Genomic DNA, 18,731 nt, shown 5'->3' with positions numbered 1-18,731 from the left:
TCCTCCTCCTCGTCGCTTTTGGATTTAGATGCCCAGCTCACCCGGTTCTCCTTCTTGAGGCGGCGGCGCGCATTGGCGAACCAGGTGGAGACCTGGGTCAGGCTCATTTTAGTGACTATAGCCAGCATGATCTTCTCTCCTTTGGTGGGGTAGGGGTTCTTCAGGTGCTCGCTGAGCCAGGCCTTCAGTGCACTGGTGCTTTCCCGACTGGCCACTTTGGCAACCCGACCTGAATCATCAGCCATCACTGGTCTGTAGGGTGAAAAGTACGGGCCGCCACGACTCAGCACAGCCTGGTGATATGATGAAGCAGCTTTGAGGTCATAGGAACTACCCTGAAAAAAGCAATAAGGAAAAAAGTTAGTGAGTGATAATGTAAATCAAAAGAACCTTCTTTGAACTAAACATTATTTAACATCAATTAGCTCAACACAATGAGTGATTTTTTGGAATCACTGCAAATAACCATGGTAAAGAAACCTTTATAAAGTAAAATGATTTTCTATTATCTATTAAAAAGAACCTTCATTAATAAACTATTGAACAGAAGGATCTACTAGGGTTCCTTTTAAATGATTGTTGTTGTTGCCTTGCTGTTGGGGGTTTATTATTATTATTATTATTATTATTATTATTAATAATAATATATTATTATATTATTATTATTGTTGTTAATGTTGTTGTTAATGTTGTTGTTGTTGCCTTGCTGTTGATGCTTTATTATTGTTATTATTATTATTATTGTTAATGTTGTTGTTGCTGTTGCCTTGTTTATATTGTTGTAAAACTTTTTTGTAAAACTTTTTTTTTGTAAAACTTTTAAGTGATGCAATGAAAAAATCCTTTGATTTATGAAAGTCTAAACATGTCAACTGCACAAAAACTACAACTAAATCACTACCTCCAATTCCACAGGCATGATTTAAAATGGCAAAACTTTAAAACAACAATAAGCTGTTTATTTCTACTTTTAAAAAACGTTGTATTTTAAGTAATGCTTACCATGTGTGCCATGTGTCCAGCATGTGGAAATGGGATAAAAGTGTATCCCGGTATTCCTGAGAAAGGCAGTGGCATCCCTGCCATGGCAGCAGAGATGTGTGCAGGGGACTGCTGCAATCCAGGCGCACATCCCAGCATCTGATATCCAGCAGGCATGGAGACGTTTCTATCCACAAAGTAGGGACCAAATCCAGTTGGAGACGCAGGCATCCTGATCATCTGAGAGCTAACGTTCGAGCGATGAGGGTACCCCACTGCCTGCTGCTATTTATATACGGGATGGCTTCGGTGGGCGGGGCTTGAGGCAGTGACTGACAGTTGTAGTCCAAAAGCTTTCACTCAAAGGCAAATCCCTTCAAAGCTGAATTCCGCTGTTCCTTTTAACGCCTTCTGAAAAGCCATTAAACACACCGTACTTATCTCAGTTCTGAGATCTGCATTGTGGAAGATAAAGCAGATGCCTCATTTGAAATTCACATTCTTTGCAAATAAGGCTATTAAATGATAGACTTACTGATAATGATCATAATTAATCCTATACATTATAAATGTAAATATTAAACACATAGGAAAATTGTATAATAAATAGAAATCTATTTACAGTCATGCATTTTGCTCTAAAAACAATCATACATGTTTTACCAGAATAGAAATACAAATTCATCTTTTAGAAATATGTCGTTTAAAAACCTTCACTTCAAAAAGCAATGGTCCCACATTAACAGCTTAGAATACATTTATTTATTTTCTGCTGGACCCTGCTGAGATTGTTTCATCTCCCTGTCTGAACAGGACCATGCGAGACAACATGAGTGATTATGGGAATTTGATTAACAACACTGTGTCATGGTGCGTCTCACACCTTTCTACAAGCTGCCATTAAAATCACACAGCTTCAATTTCACTCTCTAAAAGTAGGAATGAGTCCTAACATGTACAAAAGAAACGAAGTGTTTTAAGATAGTTAAAAAAAAAAGAAGAGTGTTAAGAAAATATAAAACTGTGCAAGAAGTTGTCTTGCAAAAGTGTGCAAAAAGCTGTAAAGTAACTTTCTTATAATTGTAAATAATAATTTATAACTACTAACTTAAAAAAATAGCCACAAAATTTAGAATATGAGGATTTTTCTTCAAAAGGCACTTTGATTTTTATATATATATTTTATTGCATTTTTTAATGTATTAAATTAAATTGTCAAAAACAATAGAACAGTAAAAAGTACAAAAATTACAGATAATCTATAGACCATTTCCTTTACTGAACAGAGAATTTAAATCTAGAATAAAATCTGTGTTTAAATACTGTTGTTTCTAGCAATTTGGAAGTAATATAATTTAAATGTTACTGGTTCACATAAAAAAACAGTAATAATGAAGATAATAATATAATATAATATAATATAATATAATATAATATAATATAATATAATATAATATAATATAATATAATATAATATAATATAATATAATATAATATAATATAATATAATATAATATAATATAATATAATATAATATAATATAATATAATAATAATACCAATACTATTACTAATAATAATAATTATAATTATTATTAGTATTTGTATTATTATTATTATTATTATTATTATTATTGTTATTAATGTTATTGTTATTATTCCAGTATTGTTATTATTTGTCAATATTATACTGCTGTTGTATTTAAGGTGTGACATAAATATAAAAAAATAAAACAATTACAAAAATTACAAAAAATTACAGATAATCTATAGATCTTTTCTTTATTGAACAGAGAATTTAATGAGGATCACGTTTAAAAAGCTGTGTTTAAATACTGTTGTTTCTAACAAAACAGTAATAATAATAATAATAATAATTATAATAATAATATTATATTGCTGTTGTATTGTTGTAAGATGTGACATAAATATTTAAAAAAAAAAAAACAATAAAACAGTCAATTTTACAAGCCTAACGATAATCTATAGACCATTTCCCTTATTAAACAGAGGATCACATTTTTAAAAAGCTGTGTTGAATTATAGGTGCCTATAGTCATTTGGAAGTAATATGATTTTGAAAGTGATGTTACTGGTCACAATAAAAAAAACAGTAATAATAATAATAACAACAATATTAAACATTAATACTTATTATTATTATTATTATTATTATTATATTTATGTCGTATTTAAGTGTGTAATAATTTAAAAATAATAATAATAATAAATACTAGGAAGGATAAAATGGACAGCATTTATTTGATAAAAGCACTAGCTGTCTTAGTTGTTTAAATGAAATGACTGTAAGTGAAACAGGTGTTGACTAATGTATATGATAATGTAGTAGAACAGATGCTAATGGTGCATTGTTAAAGAGCCACAGATAAGATTAGAATTCCTCAACATCCATCCCAATAGCAGTGCTGCTCTCCCCCACTGAGAAAAACACAGCAAACAAAAACAACACAAATATACTGCTCACATTTCACATGCACCATTCACTCAGAAACCTGCATTCTCAAGTCAGAAACTACACATACACGAATATAATGCAGACGTGCATGTTTCTGTCCAGTGTTAAACAGTGTTATGTAGTAAATAAAATACCCCTCATGTATTAATACATTTACAGTACATGCAAATAACATCCAAGTAAAGCGTTTTTGCCATCCAGATTTTAAAAAATGTCATAAAAGAGAAATGTCATGTAGAGAAAAGCTACAAAATAGCTGAGCTTAAAAAAGTTCCAATAATTACAAAAAACGTCCTGGAAACACAACCAACAAAATGATTTAGCTATAATATATAATAATATTGTACTGTACATGTCACTATGTCATTGAGGAATACATAGGTTATGTGGTGCAGTAACAACCAATTCAAAATAAAAATGCTGTCTGGTGACATAATCCAAAAATATCACCAGACAGTATTTTTATTTTATATTATTATTATAAGTTATATATTTTTTTTAATTATTATTTTATTTATTATTATTTAATTTAAACAATGTTTAGCTTTGAAACTGTTTTATATGTTTTTATATTATTTTTGTTTTTTTATATATATATATATATATAATATTTTTATTATTATTATTTGATTTTTTATTATTTATTTTAAACAATGTTTAGCTTTGAAACTGTTTTATATGTTTTTATATTATTTTATCATACAAAAATATGTACAGTATATTTATATAATTATTACTGTTTTCACTGTTATGTACAAAATCACATTAAAATAAGCATCAACAAACTTTATTACACAGTAATACAATTTTATTCATTTATTTATTTATTATCTATTTTTAAGGGGTTTTTTTTTTTAAGAATGTAGGCACAAATCTGCCAAATATAAAATTGCTTTATGCATATAGTAGGTTACCAAATGTTTATTGTAGACTTTTCAGGTGTTAGAGCTGGTGTTAAAAGATTAGATTAGACCTAACTTTGAAATCATACAGCATGTGATTTTAGGGGTGTATGACCTGCAATTATTTATTTTATATTATCATAATAATATAAAATATCAAGAGAAGCTAAGCACTAATAAAAGTATGAACGTTTTTAGAATGTAGGTCTTATAAGTATAAGATTATAAGATTAGTATTAAAATATATCTGGATTTATGATAGCATCCCTATACTTTGTAAAGACTTGTAAACTAACAAAGAGAACTACAGAGCTATTTTGAAGATTGGTGGGTGGTGTTTAGGCCCCTTGGGCCAAGAGCAAATTTACTCAGCGTGTACAATGGTCTGAACGGAGTGCAAAGCAGGGCTTATATGCTACATCTCTACAGATAAACGGCTTTGGGCAACAACCATTGTGTCCACTGTGTTTTCTTTCCTTCCTCTTTTCTCAGATCGTACACAATGCAGGTGTTACACATGCTCCGGCAGGTCAAGTTAACACTGTTTGCTCATAGGATGTGTCTAAGAGTATGTAGTCCAGAAAACATGCACAATGATGGGCATTAGAAATGTAATGGATGGTTTTTTGACTTATCGACTTATTTAAAATACATTTCATCATACTGTCTAACAAAAAAGGCAAAATCACATTAAATTAAATAATGACTCTTTTTATGAGGCTGTGTTGTCCAGATTACTAAACCATTGACAATCTGTTAATTGTAATTATTTATTTTATTTATTATTTATCATTACAATATAAAATATCAAGAAAAGCTAAGCACTAATAAAAGTATAAACATTTTTAGAATGTAGGCCTATAGACTGCATACAAAACATAAATTTGTAACGTGACTTGTACTACAAAATATATAAGATAATTAAATGATGACCCTTTTATGAAGCAGTCTTTCGTCCAGATTACTAAACTGACAAAACCATTGACTTAAAAGTAGGATACAAACTTTTGTGGAAAATTTAATTACCCAACCCCTCTTTGATAAGATACATTTAATGCAATAAGCCATTTGTAATTCTATTCAGAACCCACTAATTAAAAAGTAGTTGCCGGGTCAGGTAGAGGTGAACAGAGCACAGTATGTAAGGCCTAATGAGCTGATAATGACAGTGGCCAAAAGGTGTGACTTCATTTAGCGTACCCTGCATACCACTGAGATAACAAAAGGCCTGAGTATGTCATTAGGATGGACTATAGTCTGGAGTGAATAAGATCTGTTAACAAAAGCTTGAAGGGAATCCACAGAAAGCATTTAACACCTTCACCATGTTAGTTTTTCTTTCTGAGCAAAGTCTTGACTGCTGGGCTTTATTGTTTTGAGACGAGAGGAAATGCAGTTAAATGTGTGAAAATGGAACACGCATAGACCTCCCGATAATGCTGGATTATACTCAATAGAGTGGATTGTTTATATTTTCATTCATTTATTCATTGGGTGTTTTGAAAAGAAGAACGCCTTTACTTGTCATATTTACACCGATCAGCAACCACCTCCTTGTTTCTACACACACTGTCCATTTTATCGACTTCACTTACCATATAGAAGCACTTTGTAGTTCTACAATTACTGACTGTAGTCCATCTGTTTCTCTGCATGCTTTGTTAGCCCTCTTTCACGCTGTTCTTCAATGGTCAGGACCCCCACAGGACCACTACAGAGCAGGTATTATTTGAGTGGTGGATCATTCTCAGCACTGCAGTGACAATGACATGGTGGTGGTGTGTCAGTGTGTGTTGTGCTGGTATGAGTGGATAAGACACCTCACTGTCACTGCTGGACTGAGGATAGTCCACCAACCAAAAATATCCAGTGGTCAGCATCTTGTGACCACTGATGAAGGTCTAGAAGATGACCAACTTAAACAGCAGCAACAGATGAGCGATCGTCTCTGACTTTACATCTACACGGTGGACCAACTAGGTAGGAGTGTCTAATAGAGTGGACAGTGAGTGGACACTGTATTTAAAAACTCCAGCAGCGGTGCTGTGTTTGATCCACTCATACCAGCACAACACACACTGACACAGCACCACCATGTCAGTGTCACTGCAGTACTGAGAATGATCCACCACCTAAATAATACCTGCTCTGTGGGGGTCCTGACCATTGAAGAAAAGGGTGAAAGCAGGTTAAAAAGGTATGTAGAGAAACAGATGGACTACAGTCAGTAATTGTAGAACTACAAAGTGCTTCTATATGGTAAGTGGAGCTGATAAAATGGACAATGTGTGTAGAAACAAGGAGGTGGTTTTAATGTTATGGTTTTAATGTTATGGTTTTAATGTTTTAATGTTATGCCCCCCCCCTGCATAGCAGAGCCTGGAGTCTTCCAATAGAAAGCCCAAAGTTCTACTGACTAGGCTAGACATGTCCAGTTTTACCACTGCTTTATCCTGGTCAGTGTTGCTATGGGTCCAACACACCAGACAGGTCAGCAGTCCATCACAGGGCAGACAGACACTCTCATATAGGGCCATTTTAGTAGCTCAAATTGACCTGACTGCATACTTACAGTACTTTTACAGTATGTTGTCTAAGCAATTGAGGCTTAGGGGCCTTGCTCAAGGGACCAACAGTGGCAACCAGGCAATGGTGGGGCTTAAACCAGCAACCCTTGGATTACTAGTCCAGTACCTTAACCACTAGGCTACAATTGCCCTACAGATGGACTTGGAGCACTTGAAAGAAACCCACATAGACACAGGAAGACCTCGACACAGAAAATCAGACTGGGAATCAAACCCAGGCACTTCTTGCAGTGATTCGACAACATACCATCCTGTTCCTTTTTTCTACTTCAGTTAAATCACCTCAATCATAAGTGGAAAAGCAAACACGAGTCCGAGACATGACCAAACATGTCTGCTATTAATCGCTTTACCATGCCAATGAGAACGTGATTAACCAAACTAGCTCACTGTGCTATGAAAACACTGTGAAATCCAGTTGTATATTGTGTAGAAGGTAATTGGTATGCAAGATTTTACACCTTAGTGTCAATGTATTCAGTAAATCTGCAGACACCTACACATAACACCTACCTGATGTCCCATTCTAAATCCACAAACATTAATATGGAGTTAGTCCCCCTTTTACAGCTATAACAACTTCCACTCTTCTGGGAAAGCTTTCTATATTTTTTTTTCAAGTGTGCCAGTGGGAATTTGTGCCCATTTACCCAATAGAGCTTTTGTGAGGTCAGACACTGATTCCTGGCTTGCAAGGTCCAGGCTTGCAATCTCCATTCAAGTTCATTCCAGAGATGTTTGATGGGGTTGAGTCCAGGGCTCTACGTGTGCAAGACCACACCAAACTTACTTAACCATGCTGAAAGAGAAAAGGAGCCTTCCCCAAACTGTTCCCACAAAATTGGAAACATTAAGATTCCATTTTACTGAAGAACAGCTTCGAAGCTTTATCCCTCCTCCACCAAACTTTACAGTTGGCACAAGCCAGCCAACGTTCTCCTGGCATTCACCAAACCCAGACTCATCCAGACTCATCCATCAGACTTCTTATGAGGTGCAGGTGACTGTCAATCAAGAAAGACTGACAGATCACACGCAACTGAGCTCTCTAAAGCCATCTTTCACCCAATCTAAGCAGAGCGGAGGGAGCCGATTGTCAATTATTAGAAGCTGACACGTTAACATGCTTCTGTGCCTCCGTACCCCAACTGCCGGCCAAACTAGGCCACACAGAGTGGCCTCTTATTTTATTTACATTTTCTCATCATTTAAGCTTTTTACAAATTTTTACCAGGGGTTGCCAATAATTATGGAAGGGATAGTAAACATTGTCTAACCCAACTATATTCTAATAAACTGACTTCCGATATTCCATCCACATCCATTGCAATCGCTGCCTGGCCTTACTAAATCTTGTAGACAAGACTGAAGGCTGTCATAGTCACATGAGAAGAGGCAACAAAATATTTATGTCAGTGGTTTTGTAATATGGTGTACAACGTGCTCATGGTCAGGTGTCCACATACTTCTGGCCAGCACACTGTTCCACTTATGTGGCACTTAAGTGCAAGATTTTTTTAGATTAAGAAACTAATCAATCCCTACAATCAATCTGAAAACCACAGTGTTACTCTTGCCCCCCTGTATCCCCATTGGAAACACTAACGGGATTTGCCAAGGTCCCAGCCCCAAATGGAGGGCTGTTAGCATAGCGTGAATGTTATCAATGCTGTCCCACCTCTTTGCTATCAATTCCCCCCCTCCACCTCCGTTCCATCTTTTGTCATTTCTCTTATCAGCCCTACTCCATCACTCCCTCTAACAGAGTAGTGGCACTGTAAGCGACCGTCAGTGGGAGGGTGGCTTTGTTAGGGGTTCGAGCAGCTCCCGCCCCCCGCTCTCTTTCCTGGGGGTGATTTGATTGACGGCCCCTGCGTGGGGTGAGTGACAGGTGGCATCCGTTAGCCTGTGACAAACACTGAAGCTCAGATTAGGGCCCGGCACATGTTAAGTCCCTGGTGTCATGTGCATGAGCAAATGTGTAAGGACTAAAAAAATTGTACCGTCTTTAGTGCCTTTGACCTGTGGTGTCCCACAAGGTTCGATTCTTGGTCCACTCTTTTTTTACTACACGCTTTCTCTTGGGCAGATTCTATAAGAATATGGGCTGTCCTACCACAGCTATGCAAATGACCCTCAGATTTATTTTGCCATGCCTACTAACTAGATGACAAAAATCACCCCTGTTCTTAAACCCTTACACTGGTTACTAGTATGTTATAGAAAAGTCTTTAGAGTACTGTTACTGGTCTACACATCTCTTAATACTGTAGGGCCAGCATATTTAGCAGATATGCTGCACAGATAAGAGCCAAGTACAAATCTAAGATCACTAGAAACTAGTCAGCTCTGCATAAGATGAAACATTTCACTAAATGGAACCAGCTGACAGGGAATGTTAGAAGGGCCCAAACTTTAGTTACTTTTAAATCCAGACATAAATGGTCCTATATTACCAGGCTACAGTCTTTAAAACAACTCTCTAATTTGTATTGGATTTTTTATTTGTTTAATTTATTAATCATGTTTTTATTATTATTATTATTATTATTATTATTATTATTATTATCATTATGGTCATTATTATGTATTGTTATTATTATTATTATTTATTGTTATTATTATTAAATAAAATGATATATTACATAAAATATGTATAAAATAAATAATTAATTAAATATAAAATAAGAAAATAAATAAGTGAAACCCCATATTTGGTTTAATGTCCCAACATATGTGCTTCCGATAGCCATTAACAAGCTTCTGCACAGCTCTGGTTGGATCTGTGACCCATTAACTGGACTGAACAAAATGCTGGGTTTCTAGTACAGTCCTGACTTATCAGTACAGGTCACATATTCTTGATAAGGCTGAGCTCAGGAATTTTAAAAGGCTAGTACAACTGTCAAATTTTAGCCCAATTTAGCCGAAAGTAGGTTTAACACGCTGGAACAAGCTATTAGGTTTTAAAATTCAACCTTCTGGCTGAAAACCTTGGGACTTGATTCAACATTCTAATTCATCCCAAAAGTGTTCAAAGGTGTTCAGCAGGGTCCACAGGAAGGCACAGTCACACTGAAAGAGAAAAAAAATTTCCCATGACTCTCATGCTCACATTGGTCTCCGTTAGAAAAAGCAAGGTAAGAAAGACAGAAAAATAGAAGGTCATTTGTCCATAAGCTGAAGCTGAGGAGTATCTGGGTTACTTTTCAATGTCCCAACTGAAATCCGATAGAAATGACCACACAATAAGACCAACAAGAAAAAGCATTAAAGCAAATGTGTAAGGCCTCGACATTTTGATTAATCCCAAAGATGTTCAGCAGGGTCCACGGGAAGGCACAGTCATACTGGAACAGAAAAGAGTCTTCCATGACTTCTATGCTCACGCTGGTCTCTGTTAGAAACAAAGAAAAATAGCAGAATAAAAAGTCATTTGTCCGTAAGCTGAAGCTGAGGCATAATCGATCAATGATTCAATACTAAAGCTAATTAAATGAAAATGAACTGAAATGGCCTTTTTTGATGTCCCAACTGAAATCCAATAGAAATGCTCTAATAAGACCAACAAGAAATAGGCAACATTCTAATTCATCCCAAAGGTGTTCAGCATGGTCCACAGAAAGGCACAGTCATACTGGAACAGAAAAGAGTCTTCCATGACTTCCATGCTCACATTGGTCACATTGGAAAAATAGCAAAATGGAAGGTCATTTGTCCATAAGCTGAAGCTAAGGCATAATTTGATTATGTAGCAGGGAAATGATTCTAAATAAAAGCAAGTTTACCTCTAAAAGAATAGACACTTTTTAAGTGACCTTTTCAATGTCCCAACTTAAGTCCTGTCATTAAATGTTCATTAAAGCAATTTATTATATAACTGATTTATTAACAACACCTGTTAGCAATCGTTGTGGCTGAAACGCATGAATTCAAAACTTTGATGGCTAAAAATAAGAGAAATCAAGGTTTAAAATGGCATTTTCGGTGTACCAACTGAAATCCAATAGAAATGCTCTCATAAGACCAACAAGAAATGAGCATTAAAGCAAATAATAATAATGATAATAATAATAAAGCAGTCTCGAAAAGAGGGGTAGGGCAGTTGGAGCCTAGCAGTCAAGGTATTGGACTAGTAAACAGAAAGCTGCTGGTTCAAACAGCACTACTGCCAGATTGCTGCTGTTGGGCCCTTGAGCAAGGCCCTTAACCCTTAATTGCTTAGACTGTATACTGTAATTCGCTTTGGATAAAAACGTCTGCTAAATGCCGAAACTGTAAATGTAAGCCAATCATGTTTGTGTAGGCACCAGTTTTGAGGGCAAACTGTAGCCTAGTGGTTAAGGTACTGGACTAGTAATCAGAAGATGGCTGGTTCAAGTCCCACCTCTGCCAGATTGCTGCTGTTGGGCTCTTGAGCAAGGCCCTTAACCCTTAATTGCTCAGACTGTATACTGTAACTGTAATGTAAGTCGCTTTGGATAAAGGCGTCTGCTAAATGCCAAAAATGTAATGTAATGTAATGTAAGGAGTAAGTTAACATTTCTTAATGTTAAGGGCGCAACTACCTTTCCAGATGGGTTATTTGGGTATTTGATAACTTGTCCCTCAGATCAATTAAAAAATGTATGACACTTTGTGTAATATATTTTGTTTAATGGTGTGAAATAATTCGCTGTACCAAATATGCAATAACAGAGGCAAATCAGAGGGTTATTACTGTTTAATACCACCGAACCACTGTAAGGATAATTTACCAATTACATAAGCATTAAGACGCATAATGACACAGATCATAGCGCAGCCCATGCAACATGCTGACACTGAAGGCCAAAGGACAAGCACTTTGTGTTTGAGATTAACGAATGTACTTTATGCAGTCATTTTCTCCCACCTAGCGCTCACAATCAGTACCTGGGGTGCTTGTAAAGCATCTGTGACGTGACATCTACATTTTGGGCCATTTGTAAAACAAAGGCTACAAGGAAGCTGGAGGCCTTGGTCTCTCGGTATCCCCCCCTCCTCTGGCACAATAGCAGGCCTAGAGTGCAGCGGTAGGGAGCAGCCCTCAGATGGAAATGAGCAACCGAACCAACAATGTAGTGCCTAATCTCTTCAGAGAGCCAGGAGTCAGTTACACACAGCAGTGTGGAGCTTTCTGTGCTTTTCACTGCAACCAGGCTTACTATTGAAACACAGCCCCCTCCTTCCTACACCTTTTCTCCAAGCACATACACATACACCCTACACCCCCTCATGCGCAGCCGCAGGATTCCCTCACGCTAAGGCCAGATACAAGCTACAACAGAAGGAGTAGGGGTGTCAAAGGAGGGGGATTCTCTAGGCCCCTCAAAGCATAGGATTAGAGCTAATGTGCCCTCCCTGGGTCCTAATCTCTTCAGAGGGCAACTTTGTTTGAGGGCTGCAGGGCAGTCAGATAAGTATCTATTACAGCAACTTCTTCTCATCCTCCCAACACCCCCCGCATGCCCCTTCAGAAAACGAGGTTCCAAACCCGCTCGCATGTGCTCCCTCTCACTCCTCTTATACCTCGAAACCCAAAGAACAAGTGCTGCCCTTTTTAGCGGCTAAGCCGGAATTAAGGGCTCAAGCCTTATAGAGGGCCAATAGGACCCATATTTACTCCATATGGGGAGCTCAAAGCCGAGTAAGCGAGGTTGAATCAAAGGCAGGGTGAAAAGAAAAGCAGGGCCGGGTCTCAGCTGGGAAAGGTTGGTGTAGCACAGGGACCAAAGTGGGAGATCTGATAGGGTGTAATCTTGTTAGGCTCATCCATCAGTGCTATGAAAAGAATAGGGATGGTGGATTATTATCAATGTCCAGGAGCTGATTTGAAGAAGAAACAACTCAAAAAACACTTTACCCATAATACCCTTGATTATTCCTTACAAGAAAAAAAGAGTACTTTATAGAATATATATATATATACATATATATATATATACTGTATATATATATACTGTATATATATATACTGTATATATATATACATATATATATATACTGTATATATAGTATATACTGTATATATATATATACAGTATATATATACTGTATATACCACCTCTACACCAATATATATATGTATATAATATATATACCACCTATATATATACACTGATCAGCCATAACCACCTCCTTGTTTCTACACTTACTGTCCATTTTATCAGCTCCACTTACCATATAGAAGCACTTTATAGTTCTACAATTACTGACTGTAGTCCATCTGTTTCTCTGCATGCTTTGTTAGCCCCCTTTCATGCTGTTCTTCAATGGTCAGGACGCCCACAGGACCACCACATCATTCTCAGCACTAAAGTGACAATGACATGGTGGTGGTGTGTTAGTGTGTGTTGTGCTGGTATGAGTGGATCAGACACAGCAATACTGATGGGAGTTTTTAAACACCTCACGGTCCTTGCTGGACTGAGAATAGTCCACCAACCAAATATATCCAACAAACAGCGCCCTGTGACCACTAATGAAGATCTCAAAGATGACCAACTCAAACAGCAGCAATAGATGAGCGATTGTCTCTAACTTCACATCTACAAGGTGGACCAACTAGGTAGGAGTGGACAGTGAGTGGACACGGTATTTAAAAACTCCAGCAGCGCTGCTGTGTCTGATCCACTCGTACCAGCACAACACACACTAACACACCACCACCATGTCAGTGTCACTGAAGTGCTGAGAATCATCCACCACCTAAATAATACCTGCTCTGTAGTGGTCCTGTGGGGGTTCTGATCATTAAAGAACAGGGTGAAAGGGGCTAACAAAGCATGCAGAGAAAGATAGACTACAGTCAGTAATTGTAGAACTACAAAGTGCTCCTATATGGTAAGTGGAGCTGATAAAATGGACAGTGAGTGTAGAAACAAAGAGGTGGTTTTAATGTTATGGCTGATCGTGTATATATATATATATATAGATATACAGTGTATCACAAAAGTGAGTACACCCCTCACATTTCTGCAGATATTTAAGTATATCTTTTCATGGGACAACACTGACAAAATGACACTTTGACACAATGAAAAGTAGTCTGTGTGCAGCTTATATAACAGTGTAAATTTATTCTTCCCTCAAAATAACTCAATATACAGCCATTAATGTCTAAACCACCGGCAACAAAAGTGAGTACACCCCTTAGTGAAAGTTCCTAAAGTGTCAATATTTTGTGTGGCCACCATTATTTCCCAGAACTGCCTTAACTCTCCTGGGCATGGAGTTTACCAGAGCTTCACAGGTTGCCACTGGAATGCTTTTCCACTCCTCCATGACGACATCACGGAGCTGGCGGATATTCGAGACTTTGCGCTCCTCCACCTTCCACTTGAGGATGCCCCAAAGATGTTCTATTGGGTTTAGGTCTGGAGACATGCTTGGCCAGTCCATCACCTTTACCCTCAGCCTCTTCAATAAAGCAGTGGTCGTCTTAGAGGTGTGTTTGGGGTCATTATCATGCTGGAACACTGCCCTGCGACCCAGTTTCCGGAGGGAGGGGATCATGCTCTGCTTCAGTATTTCACAGTACATATTGGAGTTCATGTGTCCCTCAATGAAATGTAACTCCCCAACACCTGCTGTACTCATGCAGTCCCAGACCATGGCATTCCCACCACCATGCTTGACTGTAGGCATGACACACTTATCTTTGTACTCCTCACCTGATTGCCGCCACACATGCTTGAGACCATCTGAAGCAAACAAATTAATCTTGGTCTCATCAGACCATAGGACATGGTTCCAGTAATCCATGTCCTTTGTTGACATGTCTTCAGCAAACTGTTTGCGGGCTTTCTTGAGTAGAGACTTCAGAAGAGGCTTCCTTCTGGGGTGACAGCCATGCAGACCAATTTGATGTAGTGTGCGGCGTATGGTCTGAGCACTGACAGGCTGACCCCCCACCTTTTCAATCTCTGCAGCAATGCTGACAGCACTCCTGCGCCTATCTTTCAAAGACAGCAGTTGGATGTGACGCTGAGCACGTGCACTCAGCTTCTTTGGACGACCAACGCGAGGTCTTTTGTGAGTGGACCCTGCTCTTTTAAAACGCTGGATGATCTTGGCCACTGTGCTGCAGCTCAGTTTCAGGGTGTTGGCAATCTTCTTGTAGCCTTGGCCATCTTCATGTAGCGCAACAATTCGTCTTTTAAGATCCTCAGAGAGTTCTTTGCCATGAGGTGCCATGTTGGAACTTTCAGTGACCAGTATGAGAGAGTGTGAGAGCAGTACTACTAAATTGAACACACCTGCTCCCTATGCACACCTGAGACCTAGTAACACTAACAAATCACATGACATTTTGGAGGGAAAATGACAAGCAGTGCTCAATTTGGACATTTAGGGGTGTAGTCTCTTAGGGGTGTACTCACTTTTGTTGCCGGTGGTTTAGACATTAATGGCTGTATTTTGAGTTATTTTGAGGGAAGAATAAATTTACACTGTTATATAAGCTGCACACAGACTACTTTTCATTGTGTCAAAGTGTCATTTTGTCAGTGTTGTCCCATGAAAAGATATACTTAAATATCTGCAGAAATGTGAGGGGTGTACTCACTTTTGTGATACACTGTATATATATATATATATATATATATATATATATATATATATATATATATTAGTGAACCATAAGCATATATTTTGACTGAAAGTATGTGGACACCCGTATTATTGGGTGTGGGTGTGTTAGCTACACTCACTGCTTACAGGTTTAACAATCTGCCATTTGTCAATAGTACCTTCACACATAGGAAATTCACCCATAGCATTCACCCAAGATGCTTTTGCACCTTAACAATCATCATAATGTCCAGTATTTCTTTTATTTGAAAGAGCGTGATACTTAAAAAGCTTGTGTTAAGTACAGCAGAATAACTGTAGCTATAAAGCTCTTCATCATCTCATAACTGTAAATAAAACAATTATCCATAATCAAGATGTAATCATTATGCATTTATTTTACAGCCAAAAGTCGGTGAACACCTGTATTATTAGGTTTGGGCGTATTAGCCATTAGCTTTGTACTTCTGTCAGTTAAATAAAAGTTCAAAAGAATTAACAAATAACAGATTTTTTTTCCATTACAAATGTTCCCATCTTTTCTCATATAACAAGATATTACAGAATACACCTGAGTGCATATGAGCAATAACAAATAAAAATAAAAGTTTTTCATAAGGCACAAATAACTTTGTCTTGCTTACTGTATATACAGTATATATACACCGATCAGCCATAATATTAAAACCACCTCCTTGTTTCTACACACATTGTCCATTTTATTGGCTTCACTTACCATATAGAAGCACTTTATAGTTCTACAATTACTGACTGTACTCCATCTGTTTCTCTGCATGCTTTATTAGCTTCCTTTCATGCTGTTTTTCAATGGTCAGGACTCTCCCAGGACCACTACAGAGCAGGTATTATTTACAGTCAGGTGGTGGATCATTCTCAGCACTGCAGTGACACTGACATGGTGGTGGTGTGTTAGTGTGTGTTGTGCTGGTATGAGTGGATCACACACAGCAGAGCTGCTGGAGTTTTTAAATACCGCGTCCACTCACTGTCCACTCTATTAGACACTCCTACCTAGCTGCTTTACCTTGTAGATGTAAAGTCAGAGACGATCGCTCATCTATTGCTGCTGTTTGAGTTGGTCATCTTTGAGACCTTCATCAGTGGTCACAGGACGCTGCCCACAGGGCGCTGTTGGCTAGATATTTTAGGTTGGTGGACTATTCTCAGTCCAGCAGTGACAGTGAGGTGTTTAAAAACTTCATCAGCATTGCTGTGTCTTATCCACTCATACCAGTACAACACACACTAACACACCACCACCATGTCAGTGTCACGGCAGTGCTGAGAATGATCCACCACCTGACTGTAAATAATACCTGCTCTGTAGTGGTCCTGGGAGAGTCCTGACCATTGAAGAACAGCATGAAAGGAGGCTAACAAAGCATGTAGAGAAACAGATGAACTACAGTCAGTAATTGTAGAACTACAAAGTGCTTGTATATGGTAAGTGAAGCCGATAAAATGGACAATGTGTGTAGAAACAAGGGGGTCGTTTTAATGTCATGGCTGATCACTGTATACTGTATATACAGTATATATATATATATATACAGTATATATATATATATATATATATATATATATATATATACAGTATATATATATATATATATATATATATATATATATATATATATATATATATATATACAGTGTATCACAAAAGTGAGTACACCCCTCACATTTCTGCAAATATTTTATTATATCTTTTCATGGGACAACACTGTAGACATGAAACTTGGATATAACTTAGAGTAGTCAGTGTACAGCTTGTATAGCAGTGTAGATTTACTGTCTTCTGAAAATAACTCAACACACAGCCATTAATGTCTAAATGGCTGGCAACATAAGTGAGTACACCCCACAGTGAACATGTCCAAATTGTGCCTAAAGTGTCAATATTTTGTGTGACCACCATTATTATCACTGCCTTAACCCTCCTGGGCATGGAATTCACCAGAGCTGCACAGGTTGCTACTGGAATCCTCTTCCACTCCTCCATGATGACATCACGGAGCTGGTGGATGTTAGACACCTTGAACTCCTCCACCTTCCACTTGAGGATGCGCCACAGGTGCTCAATTGGGTTTAGTCCATCACCTTTACCTTCAGCTTCCTCAGCAAGGCAGTTGTCATCTTGGAGGTTGTGTTTGGGGTCGTTATCCTGTTGGAAAACTGCCCTGAGGCCCAGTTTTCGAAGGGAGGGGATCATGCTCTGTTTCAGAATGTCACAGTACATGTTGGAATTCATGTTTCCCTCAATGAACTGCAGCTCCCCAGTGCCAGCAACACTCATGCAGCCCAAGACCATGATGCTACCACCACCATACTTGACTGTAGGCAAGATACAGTTGTCTTGGTACTTCTCACCAGGGCGCCGCCACACATGCTGGACACCATCTGAGCCAAACAAGTTTATCTTGGTCTCGTCAGACCACAGGGCATTCCAGTAATCCATGTTCTTGGACTGCTTGTCTTCAGCAAACTGTTTGCGGGCTTTCTTGTGCGTCAGCTTCCTTCTGGGATGACGACCATGCAGACCGAGTTGATGCAGTGTGCGGCGTCTGGTCTGAGCACTGACAGGCTGACCTCCCACGTCTTCAACCTCTGCAGCAATGCTGGCAGCACTCATGTGTCTATTTTTTAAAGCCAACCTCTGGATATGACGCCGAACACGTGGACTCAACTTCTTTGGTCGACCCTGGCGAAGCCTGTTCCGAGTGGAACCTGTCCTGGAAAACCGCTGTATGACCTTGGCCACCATGCTGTAGCTCAGTTTCAGGGTGTTAGCAATCTTCTTATAGCCCAGGCCATCTTTGTGGAGAGCAACAATTCTATTTCTCACATCCTCAGAGAGTTCTTTGCCATGATGTGCCATGTTGAATATCCAGTGGCCAGTATGAGAGAATTGTACCCAAAACACCAAATTTAACAGCCCTGCTCCCCATTTACACCTGGGACCTTGACACATGACACCAGGGAGGGACAACGACACATTTGGGCACAATTTGGACATGTTCACTGTGGGGTGTACTCACTTATGTTGCCAGCTATTTAGACATTAATGGCTGTGTGTTGAGTTATTTTCAGAAGACAGTAAATCTACACTGCTATACAAGATGTACACTGACTACTCTAAGTTAAATCCAAGTTTCATGTCTATAGTGTTGTT

At 38.1% G+C, this 18,731-nt stretch overlaps 1 protein-coding gene across 1 annotated transcript in view; it reads right to left on the bottom strand.

Moving 5' to 3' along the window:
- irx7 (iroquois homeobox 7) overlaps nucleotides 1-1,286 on the bottom strand; it is a 1,901-nt gene extending 615 nt beyond the window's left edge. The window contains exons 1-2 of the mRNA XM_063015829.1: nucleotides 1,003-1,286; nucleotides 1-335 (exon numbers count right to left, since the gene is read on the bottom strand). The exon at nucleotides 1-335 is cut by the window's left edge and continues 615 nt beyond it. Of these exons, the coding sequence (XP_062871899.1) occupies nucleotides 1-335; nucleotides 1,003-1,221 (554 nt within the window). The 5' untranslated portion in view covers nucleotides 1,222-1,286. The remainder of the gene's footprint in view (nucleotides 336-1,002) is intronic.
- Nucleotides 1,287-18,731: the final 17,445 nt, after the last annotated feature.

The sequence above is a fragment of the Trichomycterus rosablanca genome, chromosome 19, assembly GCF_030014385.1.
Source record: "Trichomycterus rosablanca isolate fTriRos1 chromosome 19, fTriRos1.hap1, whole genome shotgun sequence".
Classification (NCBI taxonomy): Eukaryota; Metazoa; Chordata; class Actinopteri; order Siluriformes; family Trichomycteridae; genus Trichomycterus; species Trichomycterus rosablanca.
Note: the sequence above shows the minus strand (reverse complement) of the source record. Positions and strands in the feature narration are given on the sequence as shown.